General features: G+C 48.6%; 9 protein-coding genes across 9 annotated transcripts; 4 read left to right on the forward strand and 5 right to left on the reverse strand.

The window, feature by feature from the left end:
* Positions 1-45: 45 nt before the first annotated feature.
* Positions 46-1,074, forward strand: F5891DRAFT_952994 (uncharacterized protein; the record flags this gene model as incomplete). Its single annotated transcript, XM_041375149.1, has 4 exons — positions 46-203; positions 268-356; positions 404-963; positions 1,009-1,074. 4 exons carry the CDS (start codon positions 46-48, stop codon positions 1,072-1,074), a joined length of 873 nt encoding a protein of 290 aa, XP_041225549.1.
* F5891DRAFT_335351 (flavoprotein) lies at positions 954-2,045 on the reverse strand. Its single transcript, XM_041371395.1, has 5 exons — positions 1,818-2,045; positions 1,652-1,765; positions 1,471-1,599; positions 1,247-1,418; positions 954-1,188 (listed from the first exon to the last, which is right to left on the reverse strand). Exons 1-5 carry the CDS (start codon positions 1,935-1,937, stop codon positions 1,103-1,105), a joined length of 621 nt encoding a protein of 206 aa, XP_041225550.1. The 5' UTR covers positions 1,938-2,045; the 3' UTR covers positions 954-1,102.
* A 552-nt stretch (positions 2,046-2,597) lies between these two features.
* Positions 2,598-4,232, reverse strand: F5891DRAFT_1189061 (uncharacterized protein; the record flags this gene model as incomplete). The annotated part of the gene is made up of 1 exon (XM_041367092.1): positions 2,598-4,232. The coding sequence occupies one exon, from the start codon at positions 4,230-4,232 to the stop codon at positions 2,598-2,600; it is 1,635 nt and encodes a 544-aa protein (XP_041225551.1).
* Positions 4,233-4,754: 522 nt separating this feature from the next.
* F5891DRAFT_1189062 (S-adenosyl-L-methionine-dependent methyltransferase) lies at positions 4,755-5,901 on the reverse strand (the record flags this gene model as incomplete). Its single annotated transcript, XM_041367093.1, has 5 exons — positions 4,755-5,032; positions 5,086-5,293; positions 5,346-5,431; positions 5,489-5,677; positions 5,748-5,901. The coding sequence occupies 5 exons, from the start codon at positions 5,899-5,901 to the stop codon at positions 4,755-4,757; spliced, it is 915 nt and encodes a 304-aa protein (XP_041225552.1).
* Positions 5,902-6,312: 411 nt separating this feature from the next.
* Positions 6,313-7,766, reverse strand: F5891DRAFT_1035416 (uncharacterized protein; the record flags this gene model as incomplete). The annotated part of the gene is made up of 6 exons (XM_041361805.1): positions 7,686-7,766; positions 7,308-7,635; positions 6,830-7,252; positions 6,801-6,806; positions 6,501-6,767; positions 6,313-6,448 (listed from the first exon to the last, which is right to left on the reverse strand). The coding sequence occupies exons 2-6, from the start codon at positions 7,575-7,577 to the stop codon at positions 6,314-6,316; spliced, it is 1,101 nt and encodes a 366-aa protein (XP_041225553.1). The 5' UTR covers positions 7,578-7,635; positions 7,686-7,766.
* Positions 7,767-12,660: 4,894 nt separating this feature from the next.
* F5891DRAFT_952943 (carbohydrate-binding module family 21 protein) lies at positions 12,661-14,502 on the forward strand (the record flags this gene model as incomplete). Its single annotated transcript, XM_041375144.1, has 2 exons — positions 12,661-14,135; positions 14,187-14,502. The coding sequence occupies 2 exons, from the start codon at positions 12,661-12,663 to the stop codon at positions 14,500-14,502; spliced, it is 1,791 nt and encodes a 596-aa protein (XP_041225554.1).
* A 328-nt stretch (positions 14,503-14,830) lies between these two features.
* Positions 14,831-17,066, reverse strand: F5891DRAFT_1035440 (WD40-repeat-containing domain protein). Its single transcript, XM_041361806.1, has 7 exons — positions 16,680-17,066; positions 16,562-16,630; positions 16,400-16,504; positions 16,004-16,349; positions 15,830-15,950; positions 15,631-15,782; positions 14,831-15,583 (listed from the first exon to the last, which is right to left on the reverse strand). The coding sequence occupies exons 1-7, from the start codon at positions 16,941-16,943 to the stop codon at positions 14,904-14,906; spliced, it is 1,737 nt and encodes a 578-aa protein (XP_041225555.1). The 5' UTR covers positions 16,944-17,066; the 3' UTR covers positions 14,831-14,903.
* A 577-nt stretch (positions 17,067-17,643) lies between these two features.
* F5891DRAFT_952811 (histone H3) lies at positions 17,644-18,277 on the forward strand (the record flags this gene model as incomplete). The annotated part of the gene is made up of 5 exons (XM_041375133.1): positions 17,644-17,728; positions 17,802-17,938; positions 17,997-18,051; positions 18,108-18,171; positions 18,226-18,277. Coding segments are annotated over 5 exons (393 nt in total), but the record flags the coding sequence as incomplete, so codon positions are not given.
* A 2,849-nt stretch (positions 18,278-21,126) lies between these two features.
* Positions 21,127-22,219, forward strand: F5891DRAFT_980603 (uncharacterized protein; the record flags this gene model as incomplete). Its single annotated transcript, XM_041377018.1, has 5 exons — positions 21,127-21,387; positions 21,484-21,547; positions 21,597-21,734; positions 21,790-21,831; positions 22,185-22,219. 5 exons carry the CDS (start codon positions 21,127-21,129, stop codon positions 22,217-22,219), a joined length of 540 nt encoding a protein of 179 aa, XP_041225557.1.
* Between the last annotated feature and the right edge of the window lie 1,148 nt (positions 22,220-23,367).

Below are 23,367 nucleotides of genomic sequence, written 5' to 3' on the forward strand. Positions count from 1 at the left end.
TCAACAAGTTACATAAGGTATATACCCATCAACGTTGCAACGACCATGACCATAGAGCCACCCTTGGATACACCAGATGATGTTTCCCACCGAAAAATCATACAAGTTTCCCTGCGAACAGGTCCTCCAACAAGGGAAGAGTTGCTCGCGCACTATCCAGCCAAGTTCACATGGCACCAGCTCAAGACCTTCGTGAATTCTGGGTACTTGTATTTCACCACCAGTATCAACAAGACAGACGACGCTGACTCTGCAATGTCACAAAAGGGATCTCGGGCTGCTAAAGCGTAACAAGGCGCTTCAAAAGAGATATAACGCATGGTCTCCAGGAGTCGTGAAGGAGCACGGCTCATTGGGTAGGTAACGTAGAGTCAGGATGTAGAGATCGCTCAACAGCCTGAAGAGAACTACCTCATCAACCATCGTCTTCAATGGGGAAAGCCGGATACTCTTTCGCTCTTACCCTCAGCACTTGATAGCGATATCAGACTCAAGGATGTGTCCATCTCATCATCCAAATTCAATCAGCTTCTCCCACCGCTTCCCCCAGACGCACCCGAATATTTCAAAGCTGATATCCCGTTCGACTCGGAGTTCATCAGTATCATTCAGAACGACTGGCCTTACTCCGTCCCTATCGAGGTCGAACATACGCTCATCTGGTCGCGAGTACCCATCTTCCATCCAGATCTCATCACAGCAGAAGTCGATATCCGGATTCAACAAGATGGGTTGTGTGGGTTTACAGGCACCAATGAGCTTCCACCCTCACCGTCCACCCTGCCAGAATGTCTGCCTGCCCTAGCGGAGTGGGGAATTACAATGGATAAATTAATTCGCAGCCCCAGGGGCAATCCAGAGATCGAAGATATGGTGAGGGATGCTGGAAGAGAAATAGATGGTTTTGTGAAACGAAGGTGGGTGGAGAGGGAATGGGAGACTGCATGGTTTGTCAACCCCCCAGTGAGTGACTCTGGCTACGCTGCATCAGACGCTGAGCATTTTCAGAGGATACAAAGCGTTCGTGGACTAGCACATATACATGTATTCGCAAAGAAGAAGGAATACTTGTAGATTTGACCAATATTAGACTTGTAGAGTTTTATGATTCGTTGTCTTTGCGAACGAGTTTCATTTGATCCACCACTATCTCCACGATATCACGCCATTCCGTCATGGCACCGAGTCCTTTGAAAAAGAGCCAATTTATCTGCAACGGCAAGAAATAAAAGTCGGGACCACATACCAACGTCCCCACAGGCAAGATTTTTTCCGATTGGCCCGACAACTTCGTAGCGCACAACATCCCGCACGACGTGCAAATGTTCTGCTGTGAGCGGATGCTCGTACATGAGCGTATTCATCGCCGGAAATACGTAAGTCGGTGTCGTAGGTGCCAGCGCACGAAGCAGAGAGGTCTAAGCAAGAGGTTTGCCATGAAGCACGATATGAATGCGCTGGGAAACATACCGCAAGATTGTCGCAGAGTCCGTGTGCAATCTTTGAGAGCGTATTCGCCGAGCAGGGAGCGACAAGAACAATATCAGCCCACCTTCTCAACTCGATATGCAGGATCGGATCTCCAATCTTGTATGACCCCTGTCATGGACGTTAAGACGGTCAAGCTCTTCTGAAAAGCGCGTGTATTCACCGACCACTCGTCCTCATCGGTCCACACGCGGGTGCCTGCATTGACTACATCTGCAGGGTCATAAAATGCGAGCGACTCCTTGGTCGCAACCACTTCTACTCTGATATTTTGGTACTACGTTGCACACAACATGAGCAAGAGCAGGATTCCAAGGACGGGGACAGACTTGAAGAAGCGCTGAGACAATGAGAGGAGCTTTGATGGATGCTACGCTGCCAGTTGTTATGAGCAATACATGGGCGTGATCTGGGAGGCGTTCTGTTTCAGCAATAAATTGGCGAGCCATCACGCATCATGGGTGAGCAAATGTTAATGGATGCTGCAGGCACGCGGCACGCTTCGGCACCCCAGCGGAGTTTAAACGTTATGGACGTCGTTCTGCGCGACTACGAGCCTCACAGATGGGCCCTCTAGGAGGGGAACAAGGAGTCAGAACGGTTGAGGTCAAGGCTCACATATAGCCGTTTTCTTCAGTCAACAGATGCACTTGGCTTGTAAGTAATATGTCCTTTGGATCGTTCGGTCCAGAGCGCGAGAGTGGGGGACTCGATAACATCGCCGAACACTTGAAAGCTCATGTTGGTAAGCTCATCCGTACGGAAGAGGACGAAGAGGAGGAGGGAGATGATGAAGAGGAGGAGGAGGGAGATGATGAAGAGGAGGAGGGAGATGACGAAGAGAAGGTCGAAGAGTTACCAGAGAAGGCTGAGGAAGCGGAAAAAACTCCCGCACCACTGGCAACGGACAAGAAATCAACCTTCGAGATGGTTGCAGACACACTCGCCGATCCCATGAGCAAAGTGCACGTTGGTTCAACAGCGGTCAATATACCACGTCTATACTATTACACTTGTCATTTCTCTAGGTACTGCTGTGCTGTTGTGGTAGCCCGCATCGTATTCTTCTACTCATGATACTGCTCCCACCGACAAGGAAATCAAAACCATCAGTTAGTGTCCCCTTGTGTCAACTCCAACAAGACCCTCCCCACCTTCTTCCACCTCTGTATATCATCCATTTTCTTCATTTCCCTAAGGCTGTACCTGCGATGTGTCCACCCGAGATGCGACTCTAAGGATATTTCGACTTTCGTAAGTCGCGGTGCTATCATGTGCAGGAACCGTGGGATCGACATCATCAAGTCTGGTGCAGTCGGCGGGTTCAACGGACCCACACATGCAATGGGTGACCCTCCAATGGCCAGCCTCCTCAGGCGTATATTAGGTTGTAGGTGCATTTGCTCGTCATCGTCCAGAGGTATTGTCCCGAGCGCATCGAGCCGCGCGTCCACACGTAGCGAGATTTCGCACAGCTCACGACAGCGTCTCACGATGTAACCCAGGGCACCCAAAGACACAGGTGTGCTGTGATTTCCTAGGCTAACAGAATAGAGGTGCGGGCATGCACGAGCAAGCGTGTGAACATCGGCATCTGTAAGTGTAATGGACCCGTAGTGGGCGGGGAAGATGAGGAGGGTTTTGATATTTACAAGTGTGGTAGGGCGGGCGAGGAAGGGGCGAAGCTCAAAAAATGCTGGTCCTGTATAGCACGGGTGGGGCTCAGAGTTACATCTCTCGATGATCGAGATGTGCTCTAGCTTTGTGCGTGTGAGGATAGTGAGGACTTCGGACCAAATACTGGTGGGACCGCAATGGAGTGCGATATTGTAAATTTTCTTGAGGTTTGGGCATCCGGAGGTACCAGAATCCGTCCCAGAAATAGAATGCAGCAAGAATGAGAAAAGGCACAGACTCTCGCATGATATATGGAGGTGAGTGAGTGCCTGAAAAGGTTGGGGTGCACGGAGAGGCATGCTATTGAATCCTATGTGGAGAGTGAGGTACTGGAGACGTGGCCACACAGCGATAGCTTCGAGCAAAACGTTTGGGATGTCTTTACGGAAGAATCTGATTGAAAGTTCGGTGAGACTCTCAGAATAGCTGGACAAGAAGGACTCCAATTCTGAGATTACCAGCCCTGTGTGAACCATGGCTATAAATTCAAGAGATTTGAGGTGCAAGGAGGTGGTACGGAGGCTCTGGAAGACGGCTTTGCGAAATTGATCATTCGTAATATCTAGAGCGAGGGAATGGACGGTGGGCAGGAGGAGGTTGAGGGCGGGGATAGTTTCAACACGTGGGTCGAACCATCCGACCGAGCGCAGCTGGGGAAAGAGCGGGGCGTCTTTGGATGCGCTTTCAAGGAGCAGTGCGTATGCAGAGTCATGGTGATGTAAATTTTGGTTGAAGAAGATCTGGACGCATGTAGCACGGAGGATTGATGGGCGGAACTGTTCGGGTATATGAAGCCAGGAAGGTCTAGGCAGTTGACCAGGCACGGACTTGCTGAGAGGCCAGATATCTCCTATGTAGGAGTGAAGGACGTTGAGTGCTGGGTCGCGAAATGCACGACAGGTAAGTGCGAGGTTGAGGACGGAGTGTCGACCTTTAGTGTTAGGAAACGGTAAGATTGCAGGCTGTAGCAGTTGATAGGCATCGAAGCTTGGGTCAATAAATTGAACATCCAACACAAGACAAAATATTATTTCGAGGACCTCAGTCAGGCGAAGACACCGGTGCATGTCGGACGATGGCAAGTACTATGTCAATTCATTGCATATAGCTGTATGTATACGTGTCAAGTCACCTCCCGAGCTCCTAATGAGGACTGACTCTCCAGAATTTCTAGTAGTAAGTACTCAGTAGTTTTCGTAAATCTCACTAAGGCCGGCTGTACAGCTGGCACGCGGCACGCTTCGGCACCCCAGCGGAGTTCAAACGTTACGCCTGCCCTTCAACCACCATCCCGTCGTCGTTCTGCGCCTCACAGACGCCCTCTAGGAGGAGAATAAGGTGTCGGAACGCTTGATGTCAATGCAAGTCAAATGTATCTTGTACCGTTTTACGCGAAGATTGAATATTTAGCACGATAACATCCCTTGGTGAAGCACAAATAGAGCGCAGTTGACTCTTCCAACCCAAGCCCTGACTTGAAGGTCTTAACAACTGGCCTTCCGAATCACTACCAGTACCTTGCCCTAGATAAGTCTGGTGATCTGCAAGCCGCCGACAAAAGAAAACCTATCTACCGCCCTCGAGCACTATCACGCTCTCTTAGCCATTACCACCGCCACCGGCCATTCAATATCTACTTCATCGTGTCCTTCCACGGCTCTCCCATCCTCCCGCTCGGCACCCTCCTTAAGATCTTTCCAGAACCGCACTGCGACATCTCCATGCGGGTTCTCTCCATCACTGGGATTGTGCTGGCGGAATGTGTGCAATGCACTCCACGTATTCAAATACGATAGCAGGTCATCCCACGTCATCTTCTTACGCATGATCACGGAGCGTGGGGAAGGGAGAGATGGGTGGTAGTCGCCTGCGATGCGTTAGTGAAGCGTCGCATGACGATATGATAAGTCCAACACAGACCTGTGAAGAAAACTCTCTCGAAATCGCTGAACGCGCCAGGTACAATTTCATTGGCATCTGGTACCTCAATCAAGTGGTTATCTAAAATCGAACGACCGGGTTGCTCCCAGTATTGGCCGACACTGTTCAGTGGGTCAGTGCCTTCGACATAAGCGTTAATTCTCTGCGTGAGTGACGGATAGCGGGCGAAGCGGAACTGGGAGTAACCCTAAGTCAAGCAAATGTTAAGAGTGACATGGCTCGGAGACGGGAACACGTACCCAGAACACAGCACTTCCATTCTTCCTCAGCACTCTTGCAACCTCAGGCCATATTTTGTCCCAATCGAACCAATGGCATGCCTGGGCTACAACCACACAGTCATCATGAACAATGATACTTTCCCCTTTTAAGTGACACGCACCGGAAATGACTAAATCCACACTGCTATCCTCCAAAAATGTTAGATTCTCAGCGCTCGCCTGTATGTACTCATATTGACCAGTTCTCGTTGGCGTATTCTTGAGGGTACCTTGAGCAACTTTGATCATATTAGAACTCGCGTCGATGCCAGTGACGCGCTTGAAAGGTGTGAGCTCGACTGTTGCTTGACCTGAAATCCCGAGTAATCAACAGTAGGTCAAGAGTCCAAGCCCTCCACATTGAGTACAGCTAGAACTGACCCGTCCCACAACCAAGATCCACTGCTCTATTCCATCTTGCACTATTGTTGCGCTCGTGATACCGGAATACAAAGTCAAACAAGGACCTGGGGTAAGTCGGCCTGAAAGTCGCATAGATGGCGCTGTCAAAGGAGGATTTGGCGTAAGTTGCCATCACAGAAGTAACGAGTGTCCACGTAGCCGATAGCACTTGATGACTATGAGGATGCACGAGGAATATAAATACCCCGAAGAGCGTCTAATTGGTATGGAGATGATGGCCGACGCAAATACGGTCATCGGTGCTATCGGAAGTACTCATGTACGTATCGAGCACCCCCTTTGAGATAGATCTTCCAAGGAACGACTGTCAAGGAGCTAAAGACTGGAGACCTCGTCCATAAAGGTCTTAGGTTACCGGGGTCCGGGGAGTATCATTATTGATTACCGTGACAGCAGATTGAAAAAGTAACGTACGTCACTACATAGTACTGGTGAGAGTGCGATTCAGACCAAAAAGAAAATCCTCCGAGTCAGGCAGTGCCAGTATGACACTAATTTTCCCGAATGTACAAGATACCTGATATCTATTGCTGATCGTTCTCTGGTGCAAAGGGCCAATCCGAATAACCCGCTGGTGTGAGATCACCGCCCATGTACCATGTTGCTCGGTCACCGCGCTCAAGTGCGATACCCTTTTGCAAGCGGAACGGAAGGTCGGGCTAGTAAGGGGACATGTTGGTCACTGCCTAGTCCGGGAAACAAATGACTTACGTTCGGCATAAACAACCTCCCGAATCCAATAAGGCCGCCTTTCTTGTCTACCGTCTCAATTGCGGTATTCCGGGTATATCCGTTTGCGCTGATGAAGGTACTGCCTTCAACACCTTGCCAGATATCACGGAGGAAATCGCTGTTTTTTTCAGCAGTGACTTCGGCAGGCATCGGCTCCACGACGTGGATGTATGCGAGTTTGTGTTTGCGCAGCTGCTCAACCACGTAGGAGAACTGGGGTTTGGGGTCTGCCATGCCCATACCTGCACCACAAATCAGTTAAATAAAGATCGCTGATATTGAATGATGTAGCATGTACCGTTGGATACGCCCCATGGGCTAATTCGGAACCCGGTCCTCTCAGCACCAATGGCCTCGACAATGGCATCCGTTACTTCAAGTGCAAATCTTGCGCGATTCTCGATGCTTCCGCCATATTCATCTGTGCGTTGGTTACTGATATCCTGTATGAACTGGTCGATCAAGAAGCTATTTGCGCCATGGATTTCAACGCCATCGAAACCAGCTCGAATGGCATTTTTTGCCGCAGTGGTATACATGGCAATGTATTCTTTGATTTCATCCGTGGTGAGCGCACGTGGCACATCTGTTTTGCCCGGCGGGGGGATGGGTGAGGCACCGACGAGGGGACTATTGTCCTCCTTGGCAAGAACGGCTGTTTCTGCGTTGCGGCCGAGCGCCAGGAGTTGTAGGAAAATGAAAGAACCTTTCTCATGGACTGCTTCTGTTACCTGCAGTCCGGAACGTGAGTCATCTCTCATAATTATTGAGCAAGGAACAACATACCTTTTTCCATCCATCCAGATGGGCATCGGTATATATCCCAGGGAGATAATCATAACCACCAGCGCTCTGGGATATGAATGTGCCTTCTGTGATGAGAAGAGTACCAGGGGTAGACCCTCTCTGAGAATAGTATGCTGGTGCTTGTGGGGTTATGACACCATCTGCGTGTACACGCAAGCGGGTAAGTGGGGCAAGGACAACCCGGTGCTGCAAGTTGAAGTTGCCCACGCGGATGGGGGAAAAGAGTCCGGAGGTCGAAGAATCGGACATGGTGATCTATAACAAACTAGGTATGAAATGCTCCGAATGGTATTGATTGGAGATCTGGAGACGGGAATCCACATCGTGTATTTTATAGCCAACCTCGACAAGCTGGTTAACGAGTTTAAAATATATGGATTTGTCAGGTTGAGTATATGCCGCATCATCAGGAAATCTTGGATGGCACCCAGCACCGGCGAGTGCACAGCGCTGCAAGATTAATTGTGATATGCTCAGCTAGCGCTGGGCTGACTGATTCCATGAATAAGTACTGATGGCGACAGTATCGCGAGTTGGATTTTAGATTATTCATCATTGATTATAAATATTTCACAACCTCTTGACTCATATCGAGTTCCAAAAGATACCTGTGTTGGCAAATTTCAGGTAGTAAATATAAGGGAGCGACGAGTGAGTGAAAGAAAAATGACGTAGGATATCGACCGATTAGAATCGGAGTTATTGACGAGAATGATCATGATCATCTCAACTTTGGTACTGCGTTGGCGGAGTCATTGCAGGTTCAAATGATGAAGTGGTGAATGAGAGGACGGGATGAGACCGGGGATTCGAGGGAGTGTTCTGTGGTGACAAAGAAGAGAATTTGATGCTTGCCGGCAGGTTATGATATGTTGGTCGTAATCAATTGAGTACGCTCCTACAGGTTATACCAAAATTTCTGCCAAATCGATTAGTGTCATGCCCATAGGTATTTGCAGGATATAAAAGCTGACCGTCCTCCTACAGTGTTCCTTCATCCTCAGAGACATCATTCAAGACCCCCCTCAGAAGATTTCATATCACCTCGCACAGAAAATGCGTTTCTCGGCGCATCAGAGAACCTGTGAGAAGAAGATATCGTCATATATCGTTATATATCGTAATATATAGGAAAGGTTTTCGTCACATTGTAATATAAAGTGATATAAAGCAATATATGACCATGTAAAAGCACCATAATCAGCATAATCCCCAGCAAGAACTCACCGGTTTACTGATGGCCCTCCCTCCTCGCCGTCGTCGTTGCCTTGACAGCATCTATGTCTGTCAGTGCATGTTTAACCGAGAACAAACCTTGCGAATCATTGCTAACGATTATGCTGTGAGTATGAGCAGGTCGCTTTGCAACCAGGATTGAACCACATGACTCACCTGCGCGCCTTAGGATGAAGGTTTGATCTGCCAGATTCCAGTCTAAAACTGAGCCAGCAACCCTAGGGGCACGTCGGGACAGCGAGTCATGTTTCTGCTTTCGCATGGTTGATGGTGCAATACCTCATTTGACTCGGAGCCAATCAGTACGGTTGCTTTTGAACAAATTTCGTAGTGCTCGAGCGATGTGCATTGTGGGTGTTTAAATTTATCCAAGAACGATCAACCGTGCCTAGTCTTGCTTGTGGTCCACTAAGGAGCGAGCGTTGAATGGCGTGCAAGGGTGGGTGGCGCATCGATGACCTGTGGATAGATGATATTGGTATTTAAGGCAGACTGAGCACCGTAATAATCGACGTAAACCTGCCGACAACTTTCCGAGACACAGTGACCTTTTTCAGTTGAATGGTATAAGAAAAATGCACAAGCACAGGTGCCATGTATGGACCCAGCCTGAGACGGAAATGAAAGTACTGGCCTCCTTGATGCTAGCTTTCCAACAGAGCACAAATACAATTGCTGGTTGAGTCACACAGCTGATCATGCGATAGTAAACGTGACTCATCAGGACAGGTGTGCCACCAGGCAAAGATTGGCCAGTGTTAAATACGGACGATTCATGGAGCGCAGGAAGAAAGTTTGCCCTTGCAAAAGTTATAACAGGATGTTACATTCAAGTTGAGTTTCAATTAAACGAATCAACGTTTCGCACTCAGCTCAGGCCTTGCAGCAAGCTCGGTTGTCTATACAAGCGACTACTATTGAATGTACCTATTGAAAATATAGGCCACAGCGTGAAAAAAGAACGCCGAAGTCATGGTGGTGAAAGATATGCGGAGTGCATGTAGAGTTCAAGTAGACGCGAATTGCTTCCGCGACATTTTCGGATATATCCCATAGGCGGCTGTTACAAACTGATGAATACGCAAGTTATCAATTTCATCTATTTTTGTAACAGCTAGTAATCACATTCAGTCGAGAAGTCGTCATTGAGTTCGAGTGAATGACCTGACATTCGAGAAATGTGCAGATGAATGTGGCTCGAGTTCTGCTTCGTTAGTTTTTCCCTGGGAAAAGATCAGCAGACCCGTCATATTCGGTCATTGTTTGAGTTGTCATCGTAAAGCTCACCGCTTATCGTAGATAGCCTTTAAAAGTTCGACGAAAAGCCATAAAATTGCGATCAAGTTAACCGCCGAGTTCGAGGACCTCGCAGATACGTTGCTAAAGCCTTATATTGATGAGACCCTAGATCATAACGTCTCCAAAGATCACGAAGTTACGCCAGGGTCGGTGAAATCATGGACTTCGAGACTGGAAGTTCCACGGGCGAATCACTTGTCGGGAAACCATCCCGACGAGTAAAAGGATACTCCGAAGATGATCCATGGCGGGTCCCTTGATTGGCACCACGAGTGAGGACGACCCTTGACGTCGGTATGATTTCATCGACCTTGATTATGCACTTTTGATTTCATAACCTTCGGGACTTCTGCGCCCATAGGCAGGATGAAAAAAGAAGTTTGACCGAACACTGAAAGAATACTTGTCTTCAACAGCATGCTCATTGCTTTACGAACGTGGCTATGAAGATCGTAGTAGAGAAAAAGGAAAAAGCACACCTATTTCTGATGCTCCACACTGGGGCAGGGCATCGAGGGTATTGACGTGTTGGTCCAACTACGGGATATCGTAGCTAGAGTTGTGGTTTAAAGCTTCCAGATGACACACCGAGTGGAGCTGCCCTATATTTGAATTTGGCAGTGCCACGACTGCAAGATCAAGAAAGTCATTAGCTGAGCGCTGATGGTGCATAACTTTGTGCGCCAGGAAGCCATTCAAACGGCTTCGGATAGGTGAGATCAATTGAGCCACCCAGTCCCCGCAAATCTGTACCATAGGCGACGTTTGAGAATCAACCACAGTGCTGGGTTAGTTACCGCAAGAAAGTCCGCGATGGTTTAGCGTCGTGCTGACTTGCCTTTAAGTAGTTCCCAAACTCCCACTGATCAGTGGGGCCTGTTTCAGACGTGAAAAATTGAAACCTCGCCGGCACCTTTGATTCCGCATTGTAAAGGTACAAATCAACCGGCGCGATATGGGAATCCCGCTGTCCGCTGGTTGAAGATGGACTGATGGTTCAACGTTCAACGTCCATCCCGCAAGCGAGATTGTATGCCAGTTACATAGAACCCTGTGAGATCGAGGAGGAATGGTATAACCTTCGAGTTTGCTTATCTCGGCAGATAAGTGTGCTGGGAGTTAGATGTTCCGTCTACTAGTGCCGTGCGTACTTATTATTGGGAGCCCAGGATTGTGGCGGAAAGGTACCGTACGTATCGTGATTGGGCGTTAAGAGACCCATCATTCGAAACTGACAGAGAACATCACGGTGTCAGTGAACAGCGAAAACGTCGCTAGCCCAAAGGTTTAGTGACTAAAGTTGTTATCTATCATTCCGAACCGCACAGATTGACTTACCACACGCTGTCACACTGGTGGTGAATGGCGTTCACTGAGGTTGCTGTTTAAAAAGTTCTTCAAACATGTTAAGTGTGATTTTAGATAGCCGGTGACGTGTCTGACCATATCCTCTCCATGTTTCTGTTCAGGACTTTCAGCTTATCTCTTGATACAGGACCAGACTTACTGAAAATGGATCCTCCAGCGCTAGCGGTAGTCGTCTGGGATTGGTGCAGCATGACGCCATGCGAGGACAAAGATTTACGGAAGAAAGCCGACGATTCCGAATGTTGAAGATAGAATGTTCTTACCACCAATAGGATTGCGTAAAGAAGGACTCGGATCTGAGTTGGACGGTGACCAAACGATAACAAGTGGAGACAAGCTGAAGCCTTATCTTTCGCACGTGTGTTCTTAATTCCGTAACGTTGATGAGTCGTCTTCCTTCTCAAATTTTTCATCATATATAATCGTATCGCCATGACAGAATTCGCCCATCAACCTACTACATACCAGGTCACACATACGTTCATTCCTCCATACCCATACTAGAGTTCTCCAGTACCTGTGTTCAATCCATTGCCTCATAGTCAGTCCTGAACCTTTAACTCAAATATGTGACCGAACTCACCTGGCGAATGGAACTTCATCCAGTCTCACCTTAGATTTCAGTCACCGACAGTGTTCAACCCAGTTTCACCTATATTTACATCGAGATCACTGCTGCCAGTGACGTCAGTTTCCGTGGGGGCAAACTTTGACTTCCTTTTATTCTCGCCCTCATCTTAACCTCATGTCTCAGTCTCTCTAAATCGCTGCGGGTTAATAGTCTCCGTATTATTATTCAAACAAAAGCAAGTTCACATCTTCATATCACCGCAACGTAGTCTAACTTCTCGAGACAGGTCAACAGCTTTTGTCTATCGTTCATCCTTTGGCTTCCAAGATGTCTCAGCCACGAATTTTATTCCCTACTGCCGATCCACAATTTTTGCAGAATGACAGCGTCGAAGGGCATCTTTTGCCTGAGACCTTGCAACGAATGTCACTTTTAGGTCACGGTCCGTGGTCTGAGTCCGCCATGACGGACTTTTTCGACGCGAGCGATCTTGACAACGGCAAGAGCCTCGTCGATCCAACCATGGTTCAATCATCCATACGCTTTCCTTCCGCTGATATTTATCAATACGACTCGTCCAGTTCCACCTCTTCCACCTCTTCCGCACCTTCTGACGAGTCACACATCGTTATATCGCGTCCCCGACGAGTCCGTGGGCACAATTCCAATCCATCATCTCCCACTATCAAGGCCAGGCACCATCCGAGTCCCCGCACACACCAAGCGGACAAAAAGGGTGTTCAGCCGCCGGAGTTCAGTGATGCATCTGATGTTGACACGGTGCGGTTGACGCAGGCACCATTCGACAATGCTGGCAGTGTAAAGCCCAGGGCACATGCCCGTCATTTTTCCGCGGAAATGCGCTCCAGCTCTCTTCCCCAATTCAACTCACTCGTTGAGTCTCAGTCCGCCACGAACCTATCCTCACAGACGCGATTCATTCGAAATAAGTCTGGCCAGCTTATCAAACCATCGCTCAAGCACGCGAAGCTTCCCAGCCTGACAATTCCAACGGGCGGCGTGATTGTGCAGAGTGAGCCCACGACGCCTACCCTTTCGAAGGCGGTGCACTTCGATGCCAAGCTTGAGCATGTCAAACTGTTTCTCTCGAAGCAAAAGCCTCTCGCAGTGTCGCGGGATCGTGACCTAGCCACCGATACCAGTGGTACAGAGAGTGATTTACCCTCATTCATCCGTGGTTCACCAGACGACTTCGCCGAGAAACAGATTGAGCTTCAAATTCGCAACATGCCGTCCACCCCGTTAAAAGATGCGGATGTGGTACTGCAAGGACTCACTTTATCCCAACACGATAAGACCATCACTGGGCGAGTTCGAGTGCGCAATATTGCCTTCGAAAAATGGGTTGCTGCCCGGTTCACCCTGGATTTGTGGCAGACGACGAGCGAAGTTACCGCCCACTATGTGGAATCCGTGAACGGTGGCACGTTTGACATTTTCATGTTCACGATAAGATTGCATGACATGTGGTTGCGTATCGAGGAGAAGACGATGTTTATTGCCTTGCGGTATACTACCGCAGGCTTGCAGTTCTGGGACAACAACAACGGCGCCAATTACATGCTCAAGTTCGTCGGGAAGCTTGTGCCGCGCAAGGCACCCGTTGTCGCAGGGTTTCCCTTTGGGACTTCGGGGCTAAAAGTCGAGTCGGCAAGAGTGGATACGAATTCTCCTCAGGCTTCTCCTTCACCGCGCTCTTTCTTGCCATTGATGCCAGAAATGCCTATGCCAGCGAGGTACAATTTAGGCTCTGCGCGTAACGTAGCTCAAGACGGGGGCCTTCCTTCCCTGTCGTCTCCAGCTGTACGGACCCCCACATATCCCACAGAGCTCTCCAGTGCTTGGCCGAAGAACACTTCTTATCGCGTTGATAAGATGCCGTCACGTCATACTCGATCCGTTACTATAGGATCATCTAGGGATCTGGAGAAGCACGAGCAGGCGCACCTTGCGCAGTCGGAATCTCTAAACCTAGATCCTCCCCTTTCACGCGCAGCACGCGAACGCAACCATCATCGCGGCTATTTAGACAGATCAATGGGTGGCACACCGCGTAAAACCCTTCCAGGTCCTGCTCTTCTGAGTCCCTTCAAGGAGCAGACCCCTACTCGCAGCAGTGATCCCGCGCAAGGACAGCCATCCCTCTTTAGCAGGTTTACTGCTCAGAGTATGGCTCGGATGAATAGCGCGAGCTCCACTGGGTCTGACTCGAGTTCCCTGGCTACTCCGCTTACGTCTGCGGGGCCCAGCACACCCATTTCTTCTGACGACAAGCCTTCTATTAATGACAATTATAGCCAATTTCTTAACCGGTAAGTCCAGATCCTGAGTAATCTGAACTCAAAGCTAACGCCCTATCACAGATTCTGCTTCTTCACCGGCTCTGGCTCACTGACAGACTACTCCCCTGATTCAATCCCCCGTTCGCAATCGGCATCCAATGTAGAAGCGTTATTGTGCTCTTCTCCTCACGAATTATCTTCTCCCTTGCGCGATAATGCTTTCAATGGCCCCCGCTCTTGTAGCTTGGATAGCGTCTCTACCTGCCAAAGTGGCACGACTACTCCACGCGGGAATTCAATGCTCGATTGCCCCACGCCAGTGGTCCACTGTGAGTGTCTTCTCCGAGAGACCGGCTGGCATCACACTCACTCCCCCACAGAACTTATAATCCTATAGACTAACGACCCTGGTTTTTACACGGCAATTCATGACATCCACGACTCGACATGAAACGAACTTTATTTATTTTGTGGCAGTCATATCACAACTTGTACACTAGGGCACTTTCATATTTTCTTACACATGGCTTCCTCGCATCGTACAGTCATTGTCATTTTTCTTGTTTATCTTTTCAGCTATCTCATATGCTATCGTTATTGACCTTCTGGGATGCATTTCCGCGTTGTAGTGCTCCTGATACATATTGATTTTTTGACGAAGTAATCACCGTACCATAGAACGCGTCGTGTCAGCTCTTACATTCCAATACAACTGTCTTCGAGCTCTCAATTTATGGTGACAATATTTGAGGGAGACATCGCGGAACATAGCATGATAGATACAGAACGTCTGCGAAATCAGTACCGCCCTCTACGAGCACCGTTGGGATTATACCCTCTCCCGCGACCTGTCCACCCACCCCTGCGGTTCCCCCAATCCTCACCTCTCGACTCACCTCTCGAATCAGCCGTCCACATCTCTTCCTGACCAGGAAGTGGACCACTCTGTTTCGGAGCGACGCCCGAAGGACCTGCGCCACCCCCAAGATTATCCGAAGTTCCAAATCCAGGAATAAAGTCATCCGATCCCATCGGATCGTCGCCCGAAAACGGCGCGCGCTGGGTATAACCATTATCTCCCAAGCCAACCACCGCGTCCTCGTCCTTGCCCCACCACTTATTCGTGCCACCATAGCTGAACCCGGGGACCATCGCGTCGTCCTCGTCGTCCTGCCCGCTCATGTCTATAATTTCTGGGGGCTTCTCGCCGCCGCCGGAGAACACTGATGTTGCGTCTCCAGGGCGCTCGCGCGACCAGAAACGCGTGGTGTGGTCATTTGATGCGGTCACGAAGAGATGGCCCATGGGGTGGAAGGCCATCGACCAGATGTTGGAATCGTGCGCTTGCGATAGCGTGGCGCGGGGCTGTGTGACGGATTGCATGTTCGTTGGTTCTGGGCCGCCGAGGTCCCAGTGGAGCACGGCGCCCTCGGAGCCGCCAGATACAAGTATCGGGTGCACAGGATGCCATGTCACGGCTATGGATTGTCAGTGTGCGGTCGAGTGAAATTAGGTAAAAGCTTACAGCAGACTTCTTTCTTGTGGCCTCTAAGGATGCGGAATTCTTTCATGGCGCGGATGTCGAAGACGCGAACCGTTTGATCACGGGAGGCGCTTGCTACAAGGTTGCCGTTAGGAGACCATGCCAGGCCTTGTATTGTGTTTTTGTGCTGATGCCTAAGTCACTCATTAATGATGGCAATGAACTGTTTTGGTGCACTTACAGTGTTGAAAGAACCGCCCCAGTTCGCGGGTCCCAGAATTTTATTTGGTTATCTTTGCTTCCAGATACTAGAAGACCTTTGCTAGGATGCCACTCAACGCACTTGACATCCCAGCCATGCCCTAGCAATAAAATCAACGGACCAAACCACGAAACGATGAATAAATCTTTCTACCTGTAAGAACACTTTCTTCCCGACTCTCTTCGAACGACCATATTCGGATAGTTGAATCATCGCTTGCCGTTGCAAAGCGGCGATCATCTGGACTGAAGCTCAAGCCTCGGATAGCCTCACGATGGCCAGCCCACGCAGTCAAGTTGTTCATATTCGGCTGGAAATACTTGATTATTCCATTCTGATCTGCCGAAGCTAGGAATGAGCCAGAGTGTGTGAACTGGAAGGCGCGGACGGCGGAATCGTGGGCTTGGAGAATAGTCTCGAAATTAAATGTGAGACCGTTCCAGAGGGTGAATTCTCCGCTTGTTGACCCTGTCAGTACTCGTCGTCCTTCTGGAGTCCACTAAATTAATGTTTGAGAGATTTAAAAGAAACGTCAACGGTGGTACGGACTGTAACGACATTGACTGGACAACGAATCTTGTTAGTCGAGGTGTGAATAAATTTGGTGCACAAGGACGTCGAAGAGTTTGCAGGATATGCAATTGGTGGGAGCAACTATACACAAAGAACATTTCTTCAGCAGCTATGCGCCACGGAAAGAAAAACTCGCACGTCAATAACGAAGGGAGGAGCAGGTCTCATGGAGGGGACATATGTCGAATTAGGTCGGTGTTTGCGTAGCTACACTGGATTAGACGTATGATCGTGTAATGATCAAGTTGCTACATACAATATTCCACCTGCCCATACCCGCGTTAAAATCAACAGTCCGCCGAGGTCTTGTCTTCTTTACGGCTTTCCCATCTTGCAATTGTCTTGCAGCAGCCATTTCTTGCTCAAGAACTCTTGCATCATCCATAGGAGGTGGTTGAGGATCAGAGAGATACCGTTTAGGTGTCCATTCTAGATGAGGATGTGAAAGTGGACGCGGAATTGAGGTCGAGGGTAATAGCATTGGTATTGATGTATCCATGGTAAGCATTGGCAGCACCATCAAGTCCTGGTGCAATTTTCGCGTTTCGAACAAATGAGAGACTTATGTAGTAGCCCGATCAGTAGCTGAAGCTATGAAGTATGATTGACTTCGCATTAATGAAATACTTGAAACTTCAATGCGCGCTTGTTTACATCTGTTTGTCAACACTCATGACGACAGTTCCGCTATTGACTCCGCCCCTGCCATGAGACTGTCACAGCGAAGTGCGCACTGACCACAAGCACTGCAAAGCAGAGTCAGAAATGCCAGCAAAAAAAATCCTCCAGCTGGCTTAAGGAGAGAGGATGTGTTGATATATTTTCCCCCACTCTCTTTCTTCCCAACCACCATCATCTCGGTGATCTTCGAGTTCAAATCTCAAATTCTAATCTACAAACGCCACTTATTATCAAATGGCTCGTACTAAGGTATGTAGATACTGTTCCACTCTATTGTATAAAATTTTGTGAGGGGAGGGGGACATGATTATCGTCCCGAGTGGGGGGAGTATGAGAAGGAGGTGTTCTCAAGCGCCGGGTGCTGTGGCGCAAGACCTGTGTTTGGTGATTTTCTTTCGCAAAGAAGGCACCACGGAGGTTTGAAACCACGCATTCTGTTCCATCCGCATCTTCCATCCTCCGGAAGTCCCTCTCGTGCCCCGATGGAACTTCTAATGTTGTAACATATGTTTCTAACGACTTTCCTTTTTTGGTAACTTCAGCAAACCGCCCGCAAGTCGACAGGAGGCAAGGCTCCTCGCAAACAACTCGCTACCAAGCAGACTAGAAAGAGCATTGCGGCTAGTATTTACTAACATATACTGTGGACTCTCATTAATGTTCCTCTACTCGTCATCGTAGGCCGCCGCCACTGGAGGTGTGAAGAAGCCTCATCGCTTCAGACCTGGCACAGTCGCCCTCCGTGAAATCAGGAGGTACCAGAAATCCACCGAGCTGCTCATCCGCAAGCTCCCCTTCCAGAGGCTCGTGCGCGAGATTGCCCAGGACTTCAAGGTATGCCCATATTTCCCTTGCATGTAACACAAACACTGACATTGCTAACCACTTGCAGACCGATCTTCGCTTCCAGTCGTCCGCTGTTCTTGCCCTGCAAGAGGCTAGCGAGGGTAAGTAGATGCATCATTGGACTGTCACTCAAGCTCATCCATGTTTTCTTGTACAGCTTATCTAGTATCTCTCTTTGAGGATACCAATCTGGCTGCCATTCACGCCAAGAGGGTCACCATGTAAGCTTACTCCTCCAAGTTACTAGTAGTTCATTTGCTCACACATTTTCGTAGTCAGCCCAAAGATCTCGCTCTCGCACGCCGTCTCCGGGGCGAACGTTCCTAATCTACCAAATCACTCAACTGAGTATTAAGCTTGATTCATACGTGTTTCGTAGAAGTGCCTGTATTCACCACTCTTGCCTCGTTTAAATGTGTTTGTGCCAAGTATATGATCTACATGTAGTACTATCTGTCTCGTTACTTATGAATGTATGTCAGGACTCGAAACCAGTTTTTACTAGTAGTATTCTTACAAACAATCTTTACTATACATTTGCTGCCTTGTGTCAAATCATGCCCTGAGTGTGACGCGTGACCTCTAGTAGACAAAAGGCAGTCACACTGCAGAGTCTGCAGACCACGCAGTGTGATAGAAGGAACTATCTTCATATCTATGATATGTAGGGGAAACAACGTTACGAGCACGATGTCGTATTGTCGACAGGCGTTTGGAACGACTCAGGCTGGCACAATGCTACCGAACGTAGTACATATATTTCTATTTCGCACAAGACAGGAGATGCTCAATCAATTTTAATTAATATCGTTATCATTGTGAACCCGAGTACCGCTAGGCACCGCTGACCGGTTGACTGAGCTGCCCAACTCAATAATATGAAAACGTTTGCAGAGGTCGATGGACGACTCCCGCAGGTGGAAATCACTGCGCCATGATGACATTCTTCCCCTGTGCGGGGTTACCGACGGGTTTTGTCCAGTACCATCTATCGTATCTCCATGGATGCCCAACAGATTCAATCCGTTTCCTGTGAACAAATGAAGTGACATACGGATCATGCGCTTCTTCTCAGCCCGTTCTAGCAACGTGTATGTCTCAAGACGAAACACCACAGGACTCGCCCATACAGCCATGTTGCAATCACATATTGTGGCGGTCAACGGAGAACGAGTGATATTCCGCAGTCATAACGCGAGAATTAAAATGTTTTATTCAAGCTACAACATCACAAACCAGGCTTGAAGTCATTTATTTAGTGTGCACGACGAGGTGGAACACCCAAAGAAGGTGATTCAAGCGGTAAGGAAGTGGTTGTTGTGACAGGAATGCTGCTGCAAGGACTACAAGATCTTGTTTCAGTGGGATCAAGCGGAATATTTAGCCTGATTGGGCCCATCGGATAAAGTCAGCCAGTGATTGGCTCTGTATCGCGAATGAAATGAAAAAGAGCGAAGGACTAGCGTGCCGCGTGCGTGGCTCAACATGACTTTTGATTGACCAGACTCGTCACTCCATGGCCAGTGGTAAACCGAATGTAAACTTGTTTGGAACGGGCATGGGTGAAGTCAGCTGGTGATTTGGCTCTATATCGCAGATGAAATAGAAGAGAATGAAGGACCAGCGTGCGTGGCTCAACATGATTTTTGATTCCCTAGAGTGATTGACCAAATTGCGGCGGAACGGGCACGGGTAAAGCTAGCTGGTGATTTGGCTTGATATCGCAGATGAAATAGAAGAGAATGAAGGACCAGCGTGCATGGCTCAACATGATTTTTGATTCCCTAAAGTGATTGACCAAATTCCGGCGGAACGGGCACGGGTAAAGCCAATTGATGATATCGCGGATGGAATAGAAGAGAACATTCCAGCTCATTTGGAATGGGCGTAGGTAAAGTTGGCCGGTGATTGACTTTATATCGCGAATGAAATGAAGGAGAATGGACCGGTTGAATGGAGAACTAGCGTGCGTGGCTTAACACGACTTTTTCACTAGACTCCATGGCCGGTGGCGGACCAAATTCCCACCCATTTGGAATGCAGTGATTGGCTGTATTGCGGATGAAATAGAAGAGAACGGAGGAGCCTGGAGTAAACTGTAACATGCGTTAAATAAACCTACTCAACGTTCTTTGATGCGTGGAGTTATCGGTAAGATGGCGGAGTGAGCTGAGTCGGATTGTATGCCGAGCTGCCGAAGTGCAAAGGCAGAGACTATGACTGGGATACATCGTTCTCTGCACAAACGTCGGTATCGAGGAGCACAACTGCGAGTTTCCAAGAGGTTTGTTCTCTCTTTCTACTTCGTCGGTGTTGTTCTATTCGTGTGTTCCTTCACAGCAGAAAGTTGTTCGGGAAGTTCGGCTGGTTGTGTTTCACTCTCCGCGACAGGAACAGCACACCAGTTATCGCAGTTTATTTCAATAATTTTTAACTATTGTTGGGTCAATTTCAATTTAATGAGATGTTTGAGCCCTCGAAGGCTCAAATCTACCACATGTACAACATATTATCACCTCCTCAATTTGAGCAATGGCTTGCTGTGACTTCCAGTATGTGACTTCGGTGATGGCCTGACTTGAAGTCGGATTTTACTTTTTTTTTCATCCAGTAGCTGAGGTAGCATGAAGATCACCGACTGATGGTTGATGATTGATGGCCCCCGCCATTGCCCCCCGCGCAGAGTTGATAGAGGCGGACGAATGGAAACTGGCACTGCAAGCACGATAACATTCTTCTTATGTGCGTTTGGTTCAGTACCAGCTATCTTTTCCTCTGCGGACACAACGGCATCAAGTCCTGCGGAATACAACAGCACTCTATAACGTCGTAAAACCTCCTGCTGGTCTCCAATATCTTGATCGCGCGTTCTCAAATTGCGTCAAAGTAAGCTAAATTACACTCTAACAAAATGGCAATGGCATTCATGTTACGTTTCTCCCAGGCAAAAATGCGGTGCGGCCATACTCGAGGTGTCCATGTCAGCCCTTCATTTCAAAACTCGCTAATTAATCCCATACCACACGAGGCAGCTACAAGTCACTCATCGGATCAGAGTAGTTGAGCTTATGCCTGCCAGGCGCGCCATGGGCATGAAGCATATGATATAAAAGCTGGGAAGATGACATGTATTCTTCAGCATTCGCACCACTTCACCTGTCACCTAGAGTCTACCGATGGATAACTTGCGCGCACATCATAGAAACAGACACGAATTCACCTTGAAATCATCCAGATCGACACTACAAGACCTGTCGTCCTCGTGGCCAGAGCAGGCCCCTGACCAACGGAGACCACTCCTGCAGTCGTGTCTTCAGCTCCTCGAAGGATTAGAGCGTCGCGTCCCCGAGGAAATACAGGAGATCCAGGAGATCCGCAGCCTTATTATGGATATCCTTAACAACAACCAGTCAGATGTCACGAGCGAGAATTCGGGCGTATGTGATAGTACCGTCGACTCCCAAGCTGGACTTGATAGCCTCAATGCTATTCCACCGTTTGTATCTTCACACGACCGCTATCTTGTGTCACAGCCTGCATCCCATGAAACATTTGGGGTCACTGGCTCGCTGTTAGAGGGTACAGGTTCTCCTCAAGGTAAGTTTCTTCATATGCAACCTTTCCTTCAGACACTCACTGTGTATAGGCCGTTTGTCCTACAGCGCCCCCAGTTCTGCCGACTATGCAACTCAGGCTCAGCACAGCATGTACTCTGAGGCCTTCTTGGCATTCTGTGATCCACATGTCACAGAACCATCATCGGCGGATGTTGATGCTCCCCTCGGTGAATTCGCTATCATTTGTATCTTTTCGTTGAAACGCTTACATTGTATCACTAGAATTATCGCTCTGTGACACGTCCGATTCCGTCTATGAGCACGGTGTGCAACCTTTTCAGGGCATTTATTCCGAGGAGCAAGTCGCGTTAAATTCTTCAGGCGGATCCGATGCGCAACTGTCTATCCCCGTTGTGCGGGCCAGCCAAGAAAAGGGCAAAGTAAATTGCACCTGGTCCGGATGCTCGGCACTCGTCAACAAGGTTAGCCTCAATCGCCACGTCAGAGAAGTGCACGAGAAGAGGTTCAAGGCTGTTTGTGCAGGCTGCGGAAAGAAGTTCAAGCGCCCGTATCAGAAGAATGAGCATATCCTTCAGACTCGATGTGGAAGATCCTAAAGTGTCATTTTGTACAACAGAGTCACTAGATATTTGTTAAGATGTATGTCTCGAAACCAGCTCTTGGTACTCTTACGAAGCAGTCATTACTATAAATTTGCTGCCTTGCGTAAAATCATGCCTTGCAATATTCTCGCACATCACCATGTTTGTGCGATTGTCTAGGTGGGTTTATGTAAAAGTGCAACTTGAACGAGTGACCTTCCATGCTGTGCAGAGTCAGTGTGATAGAAGGAACTATCTTCATATATTCTATTGTAGAAACCACGTTACGAGCACGATGTCACGTTTGAAACGACTCAGGCTGCCAAAACGCCGCCGAACATACATCCATTTCACATTAATATCATTGTCGTTTTGGACCGGTCTAAACTTGCGGCGCGTGGCGCAACGCTTAAAAACAGATCCTAAACCTTGTAACTCATGTTCCTAACCCTCAGTAGGTCTGGCCTTTGATATTTTTCTGATTCTTTCCATAGAGCATATCCACTGGCAGTACCACATATATGTTTAGGCACAAGTCCCAGGATTGGCAGGGTTAGCGGCAATACCCGTGCTCGGGTCCCATTGAACGACAACGGCATTGTGGAAGAGCTTCCTGGAAATTTTCCGGTTCGTTATCTCTGCGTGTCCCAAACGGATGGTTGCCGAACTTCCGGGCCCGTCGGACGGTCGCCGGGCCATCAGTGGTATGTATTACGTTCGTCTTCTAACAAGTTAGGCTCACACAACCTGGAATACACTCCTAAGGACTACGTTTTCGCGTGCTGGCCTCCCGGGCCTGTGGACTAAATACGTGTCTGGTTCGAGCACCCCATCACTACCATAGTCAACGGTATATTTTCAGCATCATTTATGGGTGGAAACGGGTGGACATGCCAGTGAATGCTCGCTCTTCAGCGACGTTATGTGTTTTTGTGCGACCCAGTGCTACGACCGTCGCAAGGGTAGACACACGGGTCGGCCGCGAGCTACTGGAATCTTCCAGTATTTTAACTTCCAACGTGTTTTGCGTGAGTCACGGCTTTGCAGCTTCACGATCAACGTCTACTTTGATTCAATCGAAAGCCGGCGGGGATTAACCCACGTTTCTACTATCATGTGAGCATACTTGGGTCAATCAATGAAGGCAGGAACGAACTTCATCCCGTTGCGATCATGTCGGCCTATGATAAAAGCGCTGGATGGTGGTATATCTAGCACGAAGTAATTGTCGTACGTCGATCAAGTTCACGCCCCCATA

This window comes from Suillus fuscotomentosus, assembly GCF_016647785.1.
Source record: "Suillus fuscotomentosus strain FC203 chromosome Unknown F5891scaffold_29, whole genome shotgun sequence".
Taxonomy (NCBI): domain Eukaryota; kingdom Fungi; phylum Basidiomycota; class Agaricomycetes; order Boletales; family Suillaceae; genus Suillus; species Suillus fuscotomentosus.